This window comes from Mauremys reevesii, linkage group 1 (genome assembly GCF_016161935.1).
Source record: "Mauremys reevesii isolate NIE-2019 linkage group 1, ASM1616193v1, whole genome shotgun sequence".
Classification (NCBI taxonomy): Eukaryota; Metazoa; Chordata; order Testudines; family Geoemydidae; genus Mauremys; species Mauremys reevesii.
Genome location: NC_052623.1, coordinates 226,071,687 through 226,089,634, shown reverse-complemented (window position 1 = coordinate 226,089,634; position 17,948 = coordinate 226,071,687). Strand labels below are relative to the sequence as shown.

General features: G+C 47.2%; 1 protein-coding gene across 6 annotated transcripts in view; it reads right to left on the bottom strand.

The window, feature by feature from the left end:
- Positions 1-17,948, bottom strand: part of TULP3 (TUB like protein 3) — an 80,302-nt gene that overhangs the window by 5,025 nt on the left and 57,329 nt on the right. For all 6 annotated transcript variants that reach the window (XM_039538167.1, XM_039538173.1, XM_039538183.1 and 3 more), the window contains 6 exons: positions 17,401-17,577; positions 9,670-9,800; positions 8,217-8,414; positions 7,384-7,496; positions 6,863-6,977; positions 2,238-2,336 (listed from right to left, as the gene is read on the bottom strand). In XM_039538167.1, the coding sequence (XP_039394101.1) occupies positions 2,238-2,336; positions 6,863-6,977; positions 7,384-7,496; positions 8,217-8,414; positions 9,670-9,800; positions 17,401-17,577 (833 nt within the window). The remainder of the gene's footprint in view (positions 1-2,237; positions 2,337-6,862; positions 6,978-7,383; positions 7,497-8,216; positions 8,415-9,669; positions 9,801-17,400; positions 17,578-17,948) is intronic.

The window sequence follows — 17,948 nt, the reverse complement described above, 5'->3', positions numbered from 1 at the left end:
TATATGGGCTAAATTGTGGCTGGTATTTGAGCCAAGCCACAGAGAGCCACTCCTAAACCCTGTATCCCAGGGGCCAGCCTTGATTGCAGTCCCTATGCTCTCCTGAGCACTATGGGCCTCTCTTAGACTCATAGATTTTAAGGCCAACAAAATGGATAGGGAAAAGAGACAGGGCAATGGACTGGATCCCCCCTATTGCACTATCTAGTGCAGTGGGTCTCAAACTTTTTTACTGGCGCCCCCTTTCACACAGCAAGCTTCTGAGTGCGACCCTTTTTAATATATTTAATACCATTGTAAATGCTGGAGGCAAGCAGGGTTTAGGGTGGAGGTTGACAGCTCATGACCCCCCATGTAATAACCTGGTGACCCTCTGAGGGGTCCTGACCCTCAGTTTGAGAACCCCTGATCTAGTGGATGCATATGGCATTCTCCTAAGGGATAATGAATCAACTGTGATCTCCAAGAGCTCAATCAGGCATAGTGACCTCCTGAGACACAATGACTCCCATCGCTCACACTGGGGTGGTTGGCTCTATATTGTCCCCTAATAAGGGCTGTGCCTTGGCACATCTGGTCCTATATATTTCTAGTGAGAGCACATCTGGAATACTGTATTCAGTTCAGGGCATTTAATTACAAGAAAACTACTGACAAATTGGAAAGAGTTCCGCAAAGTGGAAAAAAAACCAGTTAGGGTTAGATAAATGTATTTATGTCCTCTCTTCCATTGATATGTTGTTTCTCTCCATGCTTCACTCTTGACTGTTTTGCCTCTCTCTCATCACAATGTCTGCTCAGCCAGAACCCAGCCTTGGCTCACCCCCAACATCCACTTCCTCTGCGCCTGCTCGGGCTTTTGCGCTGTGGAGTGTGTCTGGCAGAAATCCTGTGACCAGGATCGCTTCCTCCACTACAGATTTGTTCTCTCCTCCTTTCGTTCTGCCATCTTCCTAGAGAAATAACTCTGCTTCTCCAACTTAACTGAATCCGTTGCCTGCAATCCCAGCCTCCTTTTCACCAGCTCTGAGTCAAATCCCCTCCTCTTGCCCCCGGGATATGTCTAAGTCTTGCAGATTCTTTCTGCATAACATCTCTAATATATGGTCTTTCCTATCCATCCACACAGCTACAACACTCGTTCAGGCTCTCATCATCTCGGGTGTCTATTGCTGCAACATCCTTTTCTTGGGCATAACAAATGCAGTCTTGCTCCACTCATATCCATTCAGAATGCTGCATTTTCCTGGCCTCTTGCTTTGACCATGTCATTCCTCTCCATATATCCCTCCACTTCTCTATCACATCAGACATAAGAGTCTTATTTGGCTTCACTTTCAAGGCCCTTTATAGCCTATCCCCACTCTATTTAGCTCTCATTCGCTATCTAAATGTCAACTCCCATCTCCGCTTGGCCCATGATGTCAGCCTTCATCACCCACTTGTTAAAATTTTCCAACAGCACCTTCATGCTTTCTTCACGTTGCACCTCATGCTTGGGAGGCCCTCCCTGTAGAGACCTGAAATCTGATCTGATTATCTTTGTTTGAATCCTTCCTTAAAACTCTCCTTTTCTATGATTCCTGAAAAAAAATAAAAACTGGACAATGGCTAGGCTGCTGGTGTGCTGAGACCACTGCCTGTCATGCTGACCAATACTGCCTCATTGTTTTCTTGTGCTTCTTTCTCTGTCTGCATCCACCTGTCATCTTTTGATTTATACTTAGAATGTAAAGTCTTTAGGCCAGGGACTGTCCTTTTGTTTTGTGTTTGTACAGCACCTAGCACAATGGAGTCCAGCCATGACTAGGGCTCCTATGCACTACAGGAATAAAAAAAGAGCTAAATATGGTCCGCTTGGCTAAATGACAAGTAAGGAGAGAGGCAAAATGTAGATAGTTGCACAAAGGCTACAAGCAAGAAGAAATATGCTGAAATTAAGAAAATGACATTTTAAGCTGAATATCAAGAAAAGTTTACCAATCATGAGACCTATCAGATTAACCAGTCTCCCAAGGGCAATGGTGGAATCCTATTACGGGAGTAATTTAAAAGTGGCCTGGAAAAGCACAGTGTAGTGAAGAATCCCATGCTAACTGCCAGGGGATGGGCTAGTTGGGACCCAACAGGTCTTTTTCCTCTAATGTCTATGATTGCCAATAATTGACATTTGGATCTCTGAGACATTAAAACTTTCTTCCTTGCGCCACTGGAATCTGACCCAGTTCCAAACTTACATTTCGTGGTCTGATTGGAATCCGCTTGTGGTTCATGTTCATCCCTGGAATGATCACGGACATCTTCCTGGGGCCCTTGAATCCCAGGACATTGGTTTCCTAAAAGACAAGGAAATAAGTTCTTTTCAACACTACCTCATCCAGAAGAGAAGATAATGAGATTGACCTTTAATACCCAGTCTACCCTGGAATCAGAAACATGCCAGCTACATTTGTATTTAAACACTGTTGCAATCAGCATTGTTTCCTTGACTATTAGTGATACAATTCTTTTTCTCCTCCAAAACCACATTAACCAAACAGTATTATAGATAATCTTCCAAATATAACCTAAAGCATGGTTTTATTACACAATTTGGCTAGTGTTATTCTCGGACAATAAATGTGGTTCATATTGTTGAGGGGAAATGTGCTAGATCCCTGCTAGCAACAGAGGTATAAACACAATTATAGACAGCATAACTCTGACTGCGTCTGTACTTTGTCAACTCTCCAGGGACCTTATAATCTAAATGGACAATGTCTTTAATTCTCCTTAGCTTTTGATTTATTTTTAAGGCTATATTTAGTAGTTTCTCTCAAAGTGTGACCCTGTAGATAAGATAAAAGAAACCCCATGGGGGATTTGGAGTCAGCATATGGCTTAACTTTCATCCTGAAACAAACAAGTCTACTGCAAAGTGCAGCAGGGAATTCCATATATCTTCGCTGCCCTACAGGTGGAGTAAGAGGAAGTTACTTACCTGTAACTGGAGGTTCTTCAAGATGTGTGGTCCCTATATGTATTCCAGTGTGGGTTATGCATGCGCACCATGCACCTGGAGCCGGAGAATTTGAAAGTAGCATCCATTGGTCTATGCATGTGCCCCAGTTTGCCTTGTGCTCCTGACCAAGATGATAAAGGGCAGGGAGGACCAACTGCCTCTTCAGTTCCTTCTCCACTGCGAATCAGATAAGATCCGAAGCAGAGAGGAAGAACAGCGGGTACTGGAATACACAGAAGTACCACACATCTCAAAGAACTACCACTTACAGGTAAGTAACCTCCTCTTCTTCTTCGAGTGATGGTCCTTTGTATTTCACTGAGGGTGACAGACAAGCAGTACTTAAGCAAGAGGAGGGTGCAAGGATGAGGATGGCAAGGATGAGCAGCGAACAGCTATCCCAAATGAGGCATCAGTAGCCAAGTCTTATATAAGGGAACAATGTCTTGCAAACATGTGAACAGAGCTCCATGTGGCCACCTTGGTACGTCCTGAAGAAATACTACAGTCATGGCTTGGGCTCTCATGGAGTGCTCTGATACCCCCAAAGAAGGGGGGAGGTTCGAGAACTTATAGAAGTGTAGACTGCGTCCCAAAATCCATTTGGAAATTCTCTGGATGGAGTCAGGTGGTGACTCCCTAGCGGATCAGATAGATTCCCAAGGTGGGCACTGGTGCCAGGGTCCCCAGTATGGCCAGTAGGTGAGGTCAACAGCTTAGGGCAGGGGTCCCCATGGTATGAGGTACCAATGGCTCTGAGCCAGGTGAGGCGTTGGTTGGTTCCAGGGTTTTGTGGGTCTCCTGGGGTGTGGCTCCTCTCATGGTTCCGAGTCTCTTGAGGAGGAAAGGGCAGACTCAGGTTCCAATGGTGATAACATCGGTGCTGATGGGGAGGTACAAGTTGTGTATGATGGGGGTGATAAGCTCCATCCTACCAGCAGGTCTCTGGAAGGCAACATACACTCTCTGGAAATGGAGAGTCACAATGGAGGAGGGGATTCAGGATCTGAGGGAGCGAAAATGTTATGTGGTGTGGCCACGGCTCTGGACCTCCCTGGTTAATAGGCACCTTTCTGTTTGGGCCACAAGTGCCAGTGATGAGTATGGTATCCGGTGGTGGTCTACATTCACCAGTGCCAGAAGGTCTCGGTGTTTTATGAAGAGTTGGGGATGATGGTACTGATGAAGCGTGGTGTGCAGCTGGTGAAGCCCTATGTTTCATGGCTTTCTTATCGTGTCTATGGGACTGGGGACGTATGACATCCTCCTGGGCTGAGTCAGTGGGTTTGCTCATATGCACATCCAGTATCTTTGGAATGGACTTAGAGGAAGACTTAGCCCAATGCTTATGGTAGTGCTTCCTGATCTCCCGACTAGGGGTTTGTGGGGGTGGATCCTCCGGCACCGGAGTTGGACTTTACAGCAGGAGGCACACTTCTTGCTGATTCAGGATGATGTACAGGGGGGATTCCCCAGCCTGGATCTGATTGAGGCCTCATGGCCATTTCCATGAGGTACTTAGGAAAAGCCTGTCCTTCTCGGGTGCAGCTTGGGAAGGACTGACAAATACTGCACCAATCTGCAATGTGAGCCTGTCCCAAGCAGTAGAGGCAGTGCTGGGGGTCATCACTGATGGAGAAGGATTGCGGGCAGGAGGTGCAAAGTTTGTAGCCTGGAGTTCTGGGCACAGTCAGGTACCCGAATAGGGCATGGGGGAGAATGCAGGGGACCCCTGTAGCCTAATCTAATTCTAAAACTATTAAAATGATCAAAATTACTAAATCTATTAAAACTTCTAAAACTACAAACTATTTACAGCTAACACTATTGTTTTTCAGAAACGACATCAGAGCTGAAGACACTAAGTTTCTGACCTGGACCACGCGGCAATGAGAAGGAACTGAAGAGGCAGTCGGTCTGCCCTGCGGTTGGGAGTATGAGATGAACTGAGGCACATGCGTGGACCAACAGACAGTGCTTTCAAATTCTCTGACTCTGGGTGCATGGTGCACATGTGTAACCCACAGTGGAATACAATAGGGACCATTACTTGAAGAAGAAACAGACTTTCTTGGTCCTCTAGTCACCAACTGTTTAATGCCTTCAACCTAAAAAAATCTATCTCAAAGGCTATTTCGATTTTATTCCAGCAAGATGGCTTCTTAGAGTTCCTAACACATATGATAAAAATCAGGTATAACATTAATATTAGTTATACAGCTTCCCCTAACATACTAGTGCATTTTACTGATATAGACTATAGGTCAGTGGTCCCCAAACTTTTTAACCTTTCACCCCCCACACCCTTATCCATGGTCCCTCCTTCCCCCCGGAGCTGGAGCCTGGAGCGGGGCCACAGCTCGGGGGGGGGGGGGGGAGGGCAGACACGGGTAGGGGGCTGAGATTAGGGGCAGGAGCAGAAGCGGAGCCTCAGCTGTGGGTGGAGACCAGCAACTGGATCCCCGAGCCGGCAGCTGCAGCTCGAAGTGGAGCCCAGGGTGCAGGACCGGCAGCCAGAACCCTGAACACAGGGCCAGCAGCTGGGGCCAGGAGCAGAGCTGGGTAGTGCTCCCTCCCGGCTGTGTCCCACAAACATTCATTTCCCCCTCCCCCCCGGAGGGGCACGCTCCACAGCTTGGGGACCTCTGCTGTAGGTCCTTGGAGCTGGAACCTGTCTTATTCCATCTCAGGTCTTTCTGAGAAGAGACCTGAGAAATAGGATAATGATTTTACATGTATATAGCAAACATTTTACAAACTTGAATAGATGATTGTACATACATAGAAATCACTTCATCACTGTTTAACACACAGCCACCTTTTAGGTGATACATTATACTTGTTTTAAGAGCTCACAGAAACACTACACAATATTTTAGGATGGGAAATGAAGAATACTGTATCCAATGGAAACTCCAGGGGGCACTAGTATTGCCAGAGTAGAAACTGGACAGAACTGGAGTTAACACACCTCGTATGTTGTTAATGTGCCACTGAGATCTTGAAGAACCACAAGCAATCAAGACCTTGTTTTTATGCCCTGGTCTACACTTGGGGGGGCGGGGGGGGGGAATTGATCTAAGTTACGCAACTTCAGCTACGTCAGGGGTTCTCAAACTGGGGGTCAGGACCCCTCAGGGGGTCACGAGGTTATTACATGAGGGGTCATGAGCTGTCAGCCTCCACCCCAAACCCCACTTTACCTCCAGTATTTATAATGGTGTTAAATATATAAAAAAGTGTTTTTAATGTATAAGGGGGCTTGCACTCAGAGGCTTGCTGTGTGAAAGGAGTCACCAGTACAAAAGTCTGAGAACCCCAGAGCTACGTGAATAATGTAGCTGAAGTCGACGTACTTAGACCTACTCACTGTGGTGTCTTCATTGCGGTGAGTTGACTGCCGCTGCTCCCCCGTCGACTCTGCCTGTGCCTCTCGTGGCAGTGGAGTACAGGAGTCAACAGGAGAGCGCTCGGGGGTCGATTTATTGCATCTAGTCTAGATGCAATAAATCGACCCCCACTGGATCGATTACTGCCCGCTGATCTGGCGAGTACTGTAGACATATCCTATGACTCATCTGAAAGTCCTCCAGCATCCAATACCCATTATAGTTATCCTGTTGTACTGCTACAGTACTGATGCAGAATTAAGAAAACTTGCTGCAGAATCACTAACATCCTGAAGCACCCAGAGTTTTCCTTGCAGGTCTCCAATCCAAATACTGACCCAGCTTGGCTTGAAAGTCCTGATAAGACCACAGCCAAAGTGGCTGTAACTGCAGGATGCCTCCCATCCCCAACATCTGGGTTTAAGTGATTCAGGAGCTTGGGGAAGGGGACAAAAAAATAAAAGGAACTTACGTAACAAATGGCTGCAAGCTCCTGTCGGGTATGGGCCTTTTCTACTAGCCCTTGTGCCTTGCCTGGGCTAACTCCATGATCATAGACAGTAAATTTTGTTCCCATAAGGTTGGACCTAGAATCAGGAAACAGAGAGTTAGTGGGATGTTCTATGTGAGACTATGTGACATAATTAGACCTTGTCAGCCTCTCCTGACATTCCCATCTGGGGTTTCCCATCAGCAGTGCAATAAACAGCTCTAAAGAAAGTATCTGTTACACTGAGCCCATAAACTGACCTGGAAAAACCTCAAGCCAGGACTCCTCACATAAATGGCCACAGTCAACTCTCTGAAAGAGATACTGGTCCCAAAGGGACAGCCAGGGGTGAACCAAGAGAGGGTGAGGTCACACTCCCCATGGAGTTGGACTAGATTGCTGCCCTTGGCTCTGACTCAGCAAGACAGGAACTCCAACCTCTCTTGCAGTACATGAACAAAGAGACTGTGCACCTGTTGATGGCTTTTATCTGCGGCTCTCACCTGAGTTTTCCAATGAAACTTTCCCCTTCCCGGGATAAATCTGTTGGGTCAATTGAAATGAGATAATTGGATGTTTTGCTCTTTTTCCGTTTTCTCCCTGCAAGAAGAAACGTCTGGAAACACAAAACTTTGGTCATGACAGGAAGCTCTGGAAGAGCCCAGAGGCACAGCACTACTTTCGACCTCCATCCCACTGTCCCTATCACCATTCCCCTGCCCATTAATTCCCACCCACTTTGGCAGACCCCTTCTTGCTAGCCTTATGCCACTTCCATGCCACTGACCTTTCTCTTCAGCCCATGAGCAAACAGCCCCAAATCTCAGCTCTCTTTAGCCCACCCAATGGCTCAGGTTTTAAGCACCTTTCCTTCCTAATTTTTACCAGCTACTCATCCCTCCGCTTTTCTTTTTCTCCTGCTTTAGCTCACTTTCTTTATACTACTGCTTCCACACCTCCCAATTGCTGCCTTCGTACCCTGCCCAGATAGAAATATGCACTCCTCCCACTTTTCACAAGCTTTCTCCTTTCAGCTCCAGGTTCCTTTCCCACTTAAGCACTGCTCCACAACACACCCAAAGGTTTTGTACTAGAAGTTCAGTAGCCCAGGGCAGGGCCGGCTCTAGGCACCAGCATTCCAAAAATGTGCTTGGGGCAGCACTTCTCAAGGGGCGGCATTCCGGCCCTTTGGGGGCGCTCTTTTCAAGGGGCGGCACTTGGGGGGCGGGGTTGCACTTCACTCTGGCTATTTTTTATTTTTTTTTGCGCTTGGGGCGGCAAAAAACCTGGAGCCGGCCCTGGCCCAGGGCTAGAGACTGTGTGCTAGTCCCAATACCTTTCTGTTATCATCCCTTTCCAGGTGCATATAGTAGGTGGGGAAGAGGCCTCGGTCCATTCCTTTCTTATCTCTAGTGATTCGACACTTCACTGTAATGCCACGGGGAGCAGGGCGTAATGCAAACTCCTCCAAGTTCTCCACTTCTCCCAGCTGCGCATCTGTCTCTGGGGATGCAGTGCAGGAAGCACCTGTGTCCTGTGGGAAGACCTATCCCATTAGCAAAGTGAAATCAAGGTCAGAGGCCCTAGTAACCCAAGAGAAGAATGGCCTGTTGGGTAGGAGGCCCCCATATCACAAGAGGAAACTGCTCTGTTGGGGAAGGAAGGGATGCTGGATCAGAGATCTCTGTGTTTCAAATGCTCCACTGAGAAGAAGAAATCAGGACAGAAGTGTCTCCTACCCTGGGAGAAGAATATCCCTTTAAGGAAGGAAAAGCTGGGCTGGAGTCCCCAGTAACTAGAGGGTAGAATGGCTTGCTAGGGAGGGGATGCAGGGTGAAAAGCTGTTATATTCAAAGGGAGGAATGTCCCTTTTAGCGTAGTATTTATCACTAAGCAAAGCTTGAAATGTATTGTAAAAAAAGACAGTATGAGGAATAGCATTTTCTGGTCAGTCTGGATCCTGGAGTGGGACAGGCTGGGGAAAACCCCGGTATGATGGTACGGCTAAAACCATCAGTGTGTCTGTGCTTGCTCAGACTGTATCTAGAGTGGAATTAACTCTCCCCATAGCAGGAGTGAGCACTAGAGGAACAGTGACAACAGTCAAGATGCAGAATATCAACAAAGGGACACAGATGGCGGTGGAAGCTAGTGGAGGACTGGATATGAGGTACGGAAGCCAACACCCTGGCTTGCCTCTGGATTCAGGTCTGAGCACATTGGCTACAGACTAGGGGCTGGAACTAGCATGTTTTAACACTGAGGTACTGTAACTGGGGGTCAGCTTCACTAATGGTCAGAGCTTGGGGTCAGCCAGCCCTGTTCATTAATCAGGTGCAGCTGAGGAGGGGAATCACGTGTTCCCTACAACCAGGCTATCAGTAAGGAAGGAGAAGTAGGGGAGCAGGAGCATCAAGGAGTTCCCTGGAAGAAGCTGCCAGAGTCCCCTAAGAGGGGAGACTGAGGGAATCTGCTGGGGGAGGGGGAAGGGGCGCAAGGGGGAAAGTCCTGGGAGACAGTGCTCAGCCAAAAGAGCAAGAAAGAATCCTGCAGTAAGTCCTGAAGCAGAAGTGACAGAGAAGCAAAAGAGGAAAAGTCCGTTAGGTGGACTGAGGACTGTTTCTGTTAAGTTTTTTTGCTTATGTCTGGAAAATAAAACTGTGCCTGGAAGGAGACTTGGTTGTGAGAGTGAGTCCTTTGTGGGCTGGACGCACGCCAGCACCTTACAGATGGGCACTAGAAAGCATGGCTCTGATTCTCATTGAGAACAGTGTTTTCATGACACTTACTGTAGCAGATTTCTGGCTGGTTGCGGAACTAGGCCTCTCAGATTCAGAATATGGTGAATGAGATCTTGACCTCTTTCCAGCTTCTTCCTCCTCTTCGGTGTCCTCATCGAAATTCAAACTGCCTGAGATCCCTGTCAGAATGCAGGACTAGGTAACCTCTAATGGAAGGTGTCACAAACACATGGCATCACCAATTCACATGTCCCTCAGTTACCTTCCCTGCTCCTATCCTCACTTTAACCCACAACATACCTGTAATGACTATTTCCATGGAAAAGTAATATTAGGGTAGTAATGATTCCCTTTTAACTGTCTTTAATGCAATAAAGATAAAATGTTCAAATGGGGTGACCTAAAGCTAGGCACCTAAACCCGTATTTCCACATCTCTGAAAATCAGACCATTTATTTAGGTACCGAAATAGGAACTCAGTAGCCTAATTTCAGGCACTTATGTTATATAAATTTATTTTTACATATTTCTCTGATGCTCCTTGCTGTAGTTTGTGAGACCGAGTATCTCACGAACATTATGTTATTATGAATTAATTCTTATGTTCCTAGTGTGAGTTTTCCTCTTGTGGGATAATATTGCTTTCTGAGCCTTGAAATCCATATTACTAGTGACACTTTAGTGAAATGAATAAGAAGCTGTCTGGCTTTTATTAATACATACACATGATATACCATACTGCTTAGTTTATACGTTCATTCAGTTAACTATGCCCACGTGTAACAGAAGCTGCTCGCACAATTTTCATTTGGATAGAACTCTTGTAAATGGATTTCCTGATTAATATGGTATTCTGAAAAGACCTTAGGAAGGAAACAAGGATTGGGATGTAGTGTGACCATGTCTATAAAGAAGGCAGTGAACGGTGTGTCTACTATGAGCACACTGAGTTCTCCTATCAGAGGGGTAGCCGTGTTAGTCTGGATCTGTAAAAGCCAACAAAGAGTCCTGTGGCACCTTATAGACTAACAGATGTATTGGAGCATAAGCTTTTGTGGGTGAATACCCACTTCGTCAGATGCATGTAATGGAAATTTCCAGAGGCAGGTATAAATATGCAGGCCAGAATCAGTCTGGAGATAACGAGGTTAGTTCAATCAGGGAGAATGAGGCCCTCTTCTAGCAGTTGAGATGTGAACACCAAAGGAGGATAAACTGGTTTTGTAGTTGGCTAGCCATTCACAATCTTTGTTTAATCCTGAGCTGATGGTGTCAAATTTGCAAATGAACTGACGCTCATTAGTTTCTCTTTGAAGTCTGTCCTGAAGTTTTTTTGCTGTAGGATGGCTACCTTAAAATCTGCTATTGTGTGGCCAGAAAGGTTGAAGTGTTCTCCTACAGGTTTTTGTACATTGCCATTCCTAATATCTGAGTTCTCCTATTCATCTATCACAAGTGATAGAGCTGGAGGAGAGAACAGGGAGGCACTGGTTTAAAGGCACTGAGAAAATTAAGGTCCCATGGAGAAGTGGGGTTCTGTATGGGGGGAAACAAGTTGTATAAGCCTTTAAGTAATCCAGCCATGGTAGGATGGGCAAAAACTGAGACCTATTTCTTATACCCATTGAGGGCTTCTAAGGGTAGGTCCATACTTACCCGCCGGGTCGATGCGGAGAGTTCGACTTCTCGGAGTTCGAACTATCGCGTCTAATCTAGACGCGATAGTTCGAACTCCGAACGCGCTCCCGTCGACTCCGGAACTCGGAGTCGACGGGGGAGCCGTGGAGTTCGATCCCGCGGCATCTGGACAGGTAGGAAATTCGAACTAAGGTAGTTCAACTTCAGCTACGCTATTCACGTAGCTGAAGTCGCGTACTTTAGTTCGACCCCCCCCCCATAGTGTAGACCAGGCCTAAGTGCCTTGGAGGTTGCTGAGTGACTCCTGAGAAGCCAGTCATCTAACTGTGGGAATATTGTGATACCCCACTGATATACGTGGGCCACTATTGCTGAATGGACCTTTGTAAAGACACTCAGGGACTATTACAAAACATAGGAAACGCTTGTGGGAGGAGTGGATACCTATATGAAAACAGGTGTTCTGGACATCAAGTGCAATGAGCCAGTCTCTCAGATCTAGGGATATAATTATGGTGGCTAGCGTCACTATCCTGAAGCATTATGAAATGACATAGGTATTCAAATGTCTAAGATCAAGGATCAGTCTCCACCCTCTACGCCTTCTGGGGACTATGAAATAGCTGGACTAGAACCCTCTTCTGACAAACTCAGGGGAAAGTGGCTTGATTGCTCCAAGAGCAGGAAAGATTGGACCTCCTGCTTTAAGAGTGCCTCATGAGAGAGGTACCTGAAAAGAAACAGGGAAGGGAGGTGGGTGGTGGTGGTGCTGCAATATTCCATGTCACCCACCTCTAATATCCATTTGTCTCAGGTGATGTGCTTCCAGGCAGGTAGGAAGTGGAATATTCAATCACTGAAAGTGGGTGGAATGGTAGAATTGTACAGCAGAGGATCTGGGGAAATAGGATGCTCTTGACCAATCTGTCAAAAATTTCTCTTAGTAGGGAGTGCAGATTGGGTGGTTGTAGGGGGTGGGGGAGTGGTCCTCTTTTGTGAGGTTTGGATCTCCTCCTCAAAGGCTCCGAAGATCTAAGAAAGTCTGGTTTGGGTGCTACTTGAACGGTCTGGAACGCTGTGCAGCTTGAGACCTGCTCAAGTGTCTTTTTGTTGCAGGCATATAAATTCCCAGTGACCATAGCATTGCCCTTGAATCTTTAAGGGTGTAGAATGAGGAGTCTCTGTCTGTGCTGAAGAGCTTGAGCCCTTCAGAGAGAAGATCTTCAGTGGTATTCTGCACCTCTTTCAGGAGTCCAGAAGGCTGAAGCCAAGATGCTCTTTGCATATCCACAGTAGTAGCCAGGGATCTAGAAGCTGTGTCAGTGGCATCGAGAGTGGCCTGCAAGGAGGCTTTCATGATTAACTGACCCTCGGAGATGAAGGACTGAAATTGGTCTTTTTAGTCTCGTGGCAGGCATTTAGTAAAGTGTGGTGAACTTGGAATAACTGTTAAATAATATTTCACCATCAACCTGGTAGTTTGCAACTCAAAATAGAAGAGCTGCTGATGAATAGCTCTTTCTGCCCAGAAAGTCTATTTGTTTAGCCTCTTTGTCCAAAGGAGAGGGTCTGTAGTGAGCTTGATGGTTTCCTTCATTAGCCACGTCCACCACCAGGGAATTAGGGGTGGGATGGGAGAAGTACTCCATTCCTTTACCTGTAATAAAACATATTTTATCTTCCTGCTTGGGTGGAATAGTGGCTGGTGTTTGCCATAAAGTACATGAAGGCAATAACGGTGCCTCATTAATTGGTAGGGCAATTTTTCCCTGAGGGGATGATATTTAAAATGTCCATCGGGGAATGTTGAGACTCCTGGGCCTCTTCTAGCAGGATCTGGAGGGATTCCATCAGGTGTTTCATTAGCTCCTGGAAAGCCCTAAAGTCATCAGCAGAAGAGGACAATGGTGGCATTACAACCTCATCCGGGGAGGAGGAGGAGGACTTGGCTGATAAGGGTGAGCCTTCCTCCATCTGTGGCTATTGCTCCTCTTGTACCGAGGGGACATATGGCATCGAAGGATGGTCTGTCAGTGCCTGTGAATGATGTGGTACTGGTGGGTGTTGGGGTTTCTTTCTAGCAGGTACCCTTTAAAACTGTTCCACAAAATGCCCCCAGGGGTTCCAGTAAGCCCACTCAGGAGGGGGATAGGTGAGGGGTCACCAAGGGTATTTATGTCCCAAAGGTCTAGGGTACCTGGTGGTCTCCACAAGGTCCTCTTCAGTAAATGGACTCAAGAAGGGTGTGACAGTTCCAAGGTAGAGCCCTGTACAGAGACCTCAGAGTCAGAAATATCATCCTCTGGGCTAAAAGGGGGGGGGGGGGCTGAGGCATTGGTGCTGGTACCAAGTGTTGGAAATCAAGTTGCAGCTGTCAGTGCAGTACCCAAGAGAGAGATCTAGTAGAGCTCCTTAATAAGGGAGACTCTGGTTTATCCAAAATGAGAAGATCTTCCAGGGAAAAGAATCTCGAGGGTGGTCAAGAGCTATGATAGCCAATGGTGCTGGAGCTGGGATGTGGAGTGCTGCCAAGGAGGAATTGGTGCATGCAGTACTGGCAAAGTTGACGGAGCAGTTTCTTTAACATTGGATGGTACTATACTGCAGGTAGAAGCCCTGTGTACATCAAGGTGCTGAGAGGTACTGAAGGTACTGACGTAGGAGCCACTCTGTGCATGGAAGACTTTTCTGCACATGACGTCTTATGTGGTACTGCAGTGGGGCAGCTGCACCACTTTGGCAGACAAAGGGTTAATAGCAGCCCTTGGAGCGGCTGTGCAGAACCTGGCCAATCATAGAAGGTTTAGAAGCAGCCAATCAGGGCCAGGCTGGGCCCTATATAAAGACTGAAAAGCAGAAGAGACAGGAGTCTCTCCCTGACAAGCAAGGGAGGAGGACTGGCTCCCAGGGCTAGCACCTTAGATAGAGCAGCGTTGGGCAGGCTCAGGGGAGCACAGGGAAAGCTCCAGCCTGATATCTGCCAGGCTGCATCCCCTGCTAAAAAAGGGCCGAGAAGGTGCAAGAGACAAAGGGAAGTGGCCTAGGGAGCATGAGCAGTAGAGGGAAGAGGAGGAGGGCAGGACATGGCTGCCGCCAGAGGGTCCCTGGCAAGGGGCTAAACTTTGAAACTGCAGTTGGCCACGAGGGCAGGTGCAGACTGAGGATACCCCCAGAAGGGGAGAGAACCGAGTGGGGCACAGCCGGAGGGCTGTGTGCAGAAGAGGATGCCGCAAGCCAGGGAGCAACACAGGTCCCAGACAGCACTGCAGAGCAGAACAATGGGTGAGACACCACCTGCAGAGGGTGCTTCACAGCTGGACAGAGCTAATTCCTGGAGCAACCAGCAGGAGGTGCCACAGTGGTGAGTGTGCAACTCGTTACAGGTACCAATGCTTTCGTATTGATTTCAGTCTGAGACTCCAAGTGAAATTGGTAACAGGATGTCGGTACCATATAAGAAAAGGGGTAACCCACCCCTCAGGGCACTCAAAGTCTCCCAGGACTGAGATTTATGAGGTGACCTACCACTCTTCTTTGTTTCCCTGGTAAGAGAAAGAGTCTTCTTTTCTGAGAAGTCGCTGTCTCTGGGGTGCTGCCAAGGTTCCAGCAGTCACCTGAGATGCTGAGGCCGATGTGCAAGGGGGGAAGCAGACCCCTCAGAAGCTAAGGAGTGTTCCATTAAGCAAGGTTCAACATAGCCTCTCTGTCTTTTCTACACCTGCCTTTAAACCCTGAGCAGACCTTGCCCTTGATGGGAAGTGAGTCTCTCCGAGACACCAGAGACAACTAGAATTCCTGTTGCGTGGGCAGAGCTTAAACCACAGTGTCTTTGGCATAATTTGTTGCTAATGCACTAAACCAGAAGCCCTGAAGGGGGCAGGGAAGAAATCTCCCCTTTGAAACCATATGTTCTGAAATTAAATAAAAATAACAAAACAATAAACTAAGTAAATAACTAAATGAAAAAAAAAACCTCACAGTAAGTGAGAAAGGTGGGAAGCTGTAGAACAGCAGACATTAAGGCTATGTCTACACTACCACTGGATCAACGCTCCAGCAATCGATGCACCGGGAGTTGATATAACAGGTCTAATTAAGACACGCCAAATTGACCACAGATCACTCTCAGGTTGACCCTGATAGTCCACCCTGAACGAGAAGAGCAGGGGCGGCTCTAGACATTTCGCCGCCCCAAGCATGGCGGCATGCCGCGGGGGGCGCTCTGCCAGTTGCCAGTCCCGCAGCTCCGGTGGACCTCCCAAAGGCGTGCCTGCGGAGGGTCCGCTGGTCCCGCGGCTCCGGTGGACCTCCCGCAGGCGTGCCTGCAGAGGGTCCGCTGGTCCCGCGGCTCCACCAAAGCCGCGGCACCAGCAGACCCTCCGCAGGCACGCCTGCGGGAGGTCCACCAGAGCCGCGGGACCAGCGGACCCTCCGCAGGCATGCCGCCGAAGGCAACCTGCCTGCCGCCCTCCCGGCGACCGGCAGAGCGCCCACCACGGCATGCCGCCCCAAGCACGCGCTTGGCGTGCTGGGGCCTAGAGCCGCCCCTGGAGAAGAGTAAGGTAAGTAGATGGGAGACACTCTCCCATCGACCCAGTGTGGTACAGATACTGAAGTAAGCCAACCTAAGCTATGTCAACTCCAGCTACATTATTCACGTAGCTGGAGTTGTGTAATTTAGGTAGACTTACCACGGTAGTGTAGACATTGCCCAGGTTTTGCTCTGTCTCAAGCCACAGATGGGTTGAGAGATAAATGAGTGGCAGTGGGTCCGCACCTCCCTACATGACCTCATATGGGAGCATGAGGAGCTGTTCTGTGTAGGCTCAGGCCTGCAGATGCTGCTTTACGGTCTCCGGTCAATAGTGCACAGCACCCACTGGGCATATACTTGAACAAGAACTGAGAAGGAACTTCTGTGAGCTTCCTGGGATTTATAGTTGGAGTCACACCACTTTATTTTATGATCCTATCTGATTTCTTGTGGTGAGCAGGGTTAGGAGTGGGAAAGCACAGGAAGTGCTGTAGTACATGGTTTTGTTGATCCTGTAAATTGCATTCTTCCCTACGAATCAATATTAAACCAATGTTCCAGTATGGTATTGCACATACAGGGCATTGCTGGAGGTGCTGCGTTTTGGAGGAGATATAAAACTAAGTTCTGGATTACTTGTCAATAAACATCCCAAGGCATATTTTGAAAGAGGAAAGGCGTTAACCCTGGTGTTCTGGCCAAATTCTAATCTGTGTACTTACATTCTGCCTCCCTAAATTTCCCATGTAATTTCAATCAGTTATTCTCTTGCACTTCCTGTCCTAACTCTTGTGTAATGTTGCTGTTCATAGATAAACAACTGTTGCTTCTGAGTGGTGGATGACACGATCCTTACAAATTACTACATAACTCATAGGTTAAGTCCTTTGGGAACCTTTTAGATGACAGGCACTGCAAGGTAATGTAAACTGTGAATCGAACGACATGGTATTCATTTTTATTTCACTGCAAAATGTTTAGACAGCACGCAACTAACAGACTTCCTGCAGTACTGGCATGGATGTGATACACTTGGCAGAAGTGGACACTGATGAGAAACTGCTCAACGGGACACAGTATTTGACAATAAAACCTTTACGCATATTTTCTATAACAGCTGTTTGGGATATCCTCTGAATCAGGAAGAGCACCTTTCCTGCAGGTCTCCTAAGCAGCTAAGTAATTACTGCATTGTTGGCTTTGGAGGTTTCTAATACTTAAGAACTATATTGTGTTGTTACAATATTAATACAGATAGGTACATGGAATAAAAATGTCCTGGACTCTGGAAACACCAAGAGAGGCAATTTGTGACGACTTCCTTTGGAAAGAGCAGAAATTATAAGGAATTTCTGCAATCTTTTAAAACGTGATAGATATATACCAGTTCGTATTGGCATTTTAGACAAGGGAATGACTGTTACTCATCCGCCAATGTATGTTCTTGAAATTGCTGGCTGCCTTTGTGTATGGAAACTCACATGCACACTTGTATTGTGAGAGGATTCCTCATAATTTTTAGTTTTCTAATAAAATAAAAAATAAAATTATAAACTGGGAAAACCTGACAGACACCTGTCCAAACCCTGCATATAGCCAACTCTCACCTCGTTTCTGCAGGATTTCTTGCAGATCCGGCTTGGCAGCTGTATCTATCAGGGTATCTTCATCATTGTCTTGATCTGCATCGTCTTCTGTTGTGGAAGATCCTACAGAGAGGATTTGGAGTTTGGTCCCTAAGTCTTGGACTTCTGGCTTCAGGAAGGCAGCTGGGCCATCAATGCCTGCAGGCAAAAGTGAAACAGAATGGAGAAATCTCACTGCTTTTGTAACTCGCTGACTGTGTTAAGCATCACAAAAAGGCATCTCATTTCACCTCTCCCTGCTCAAACACCCTTTTAGAACACTGATACATCTGAGTGCCCAGACATTTTCCAAAAGGGGGAGGGGAGAAACGACTGTCTTCCCAAAGAAGCACTGTACCGGATTACGAATCAAGAGATCTAGATTCTAAATCTGGCTCTAACAGACTTCCCGTGTTACCTAGGGAAAGTCATGTTAACCTCTCCAAACCTCAGTTTCCCCATCCCTAAATGGGAATGATGATACTTCCATTTTCACAAGGTGTTGTGAGTTTAAATTAATTGATGTTTGT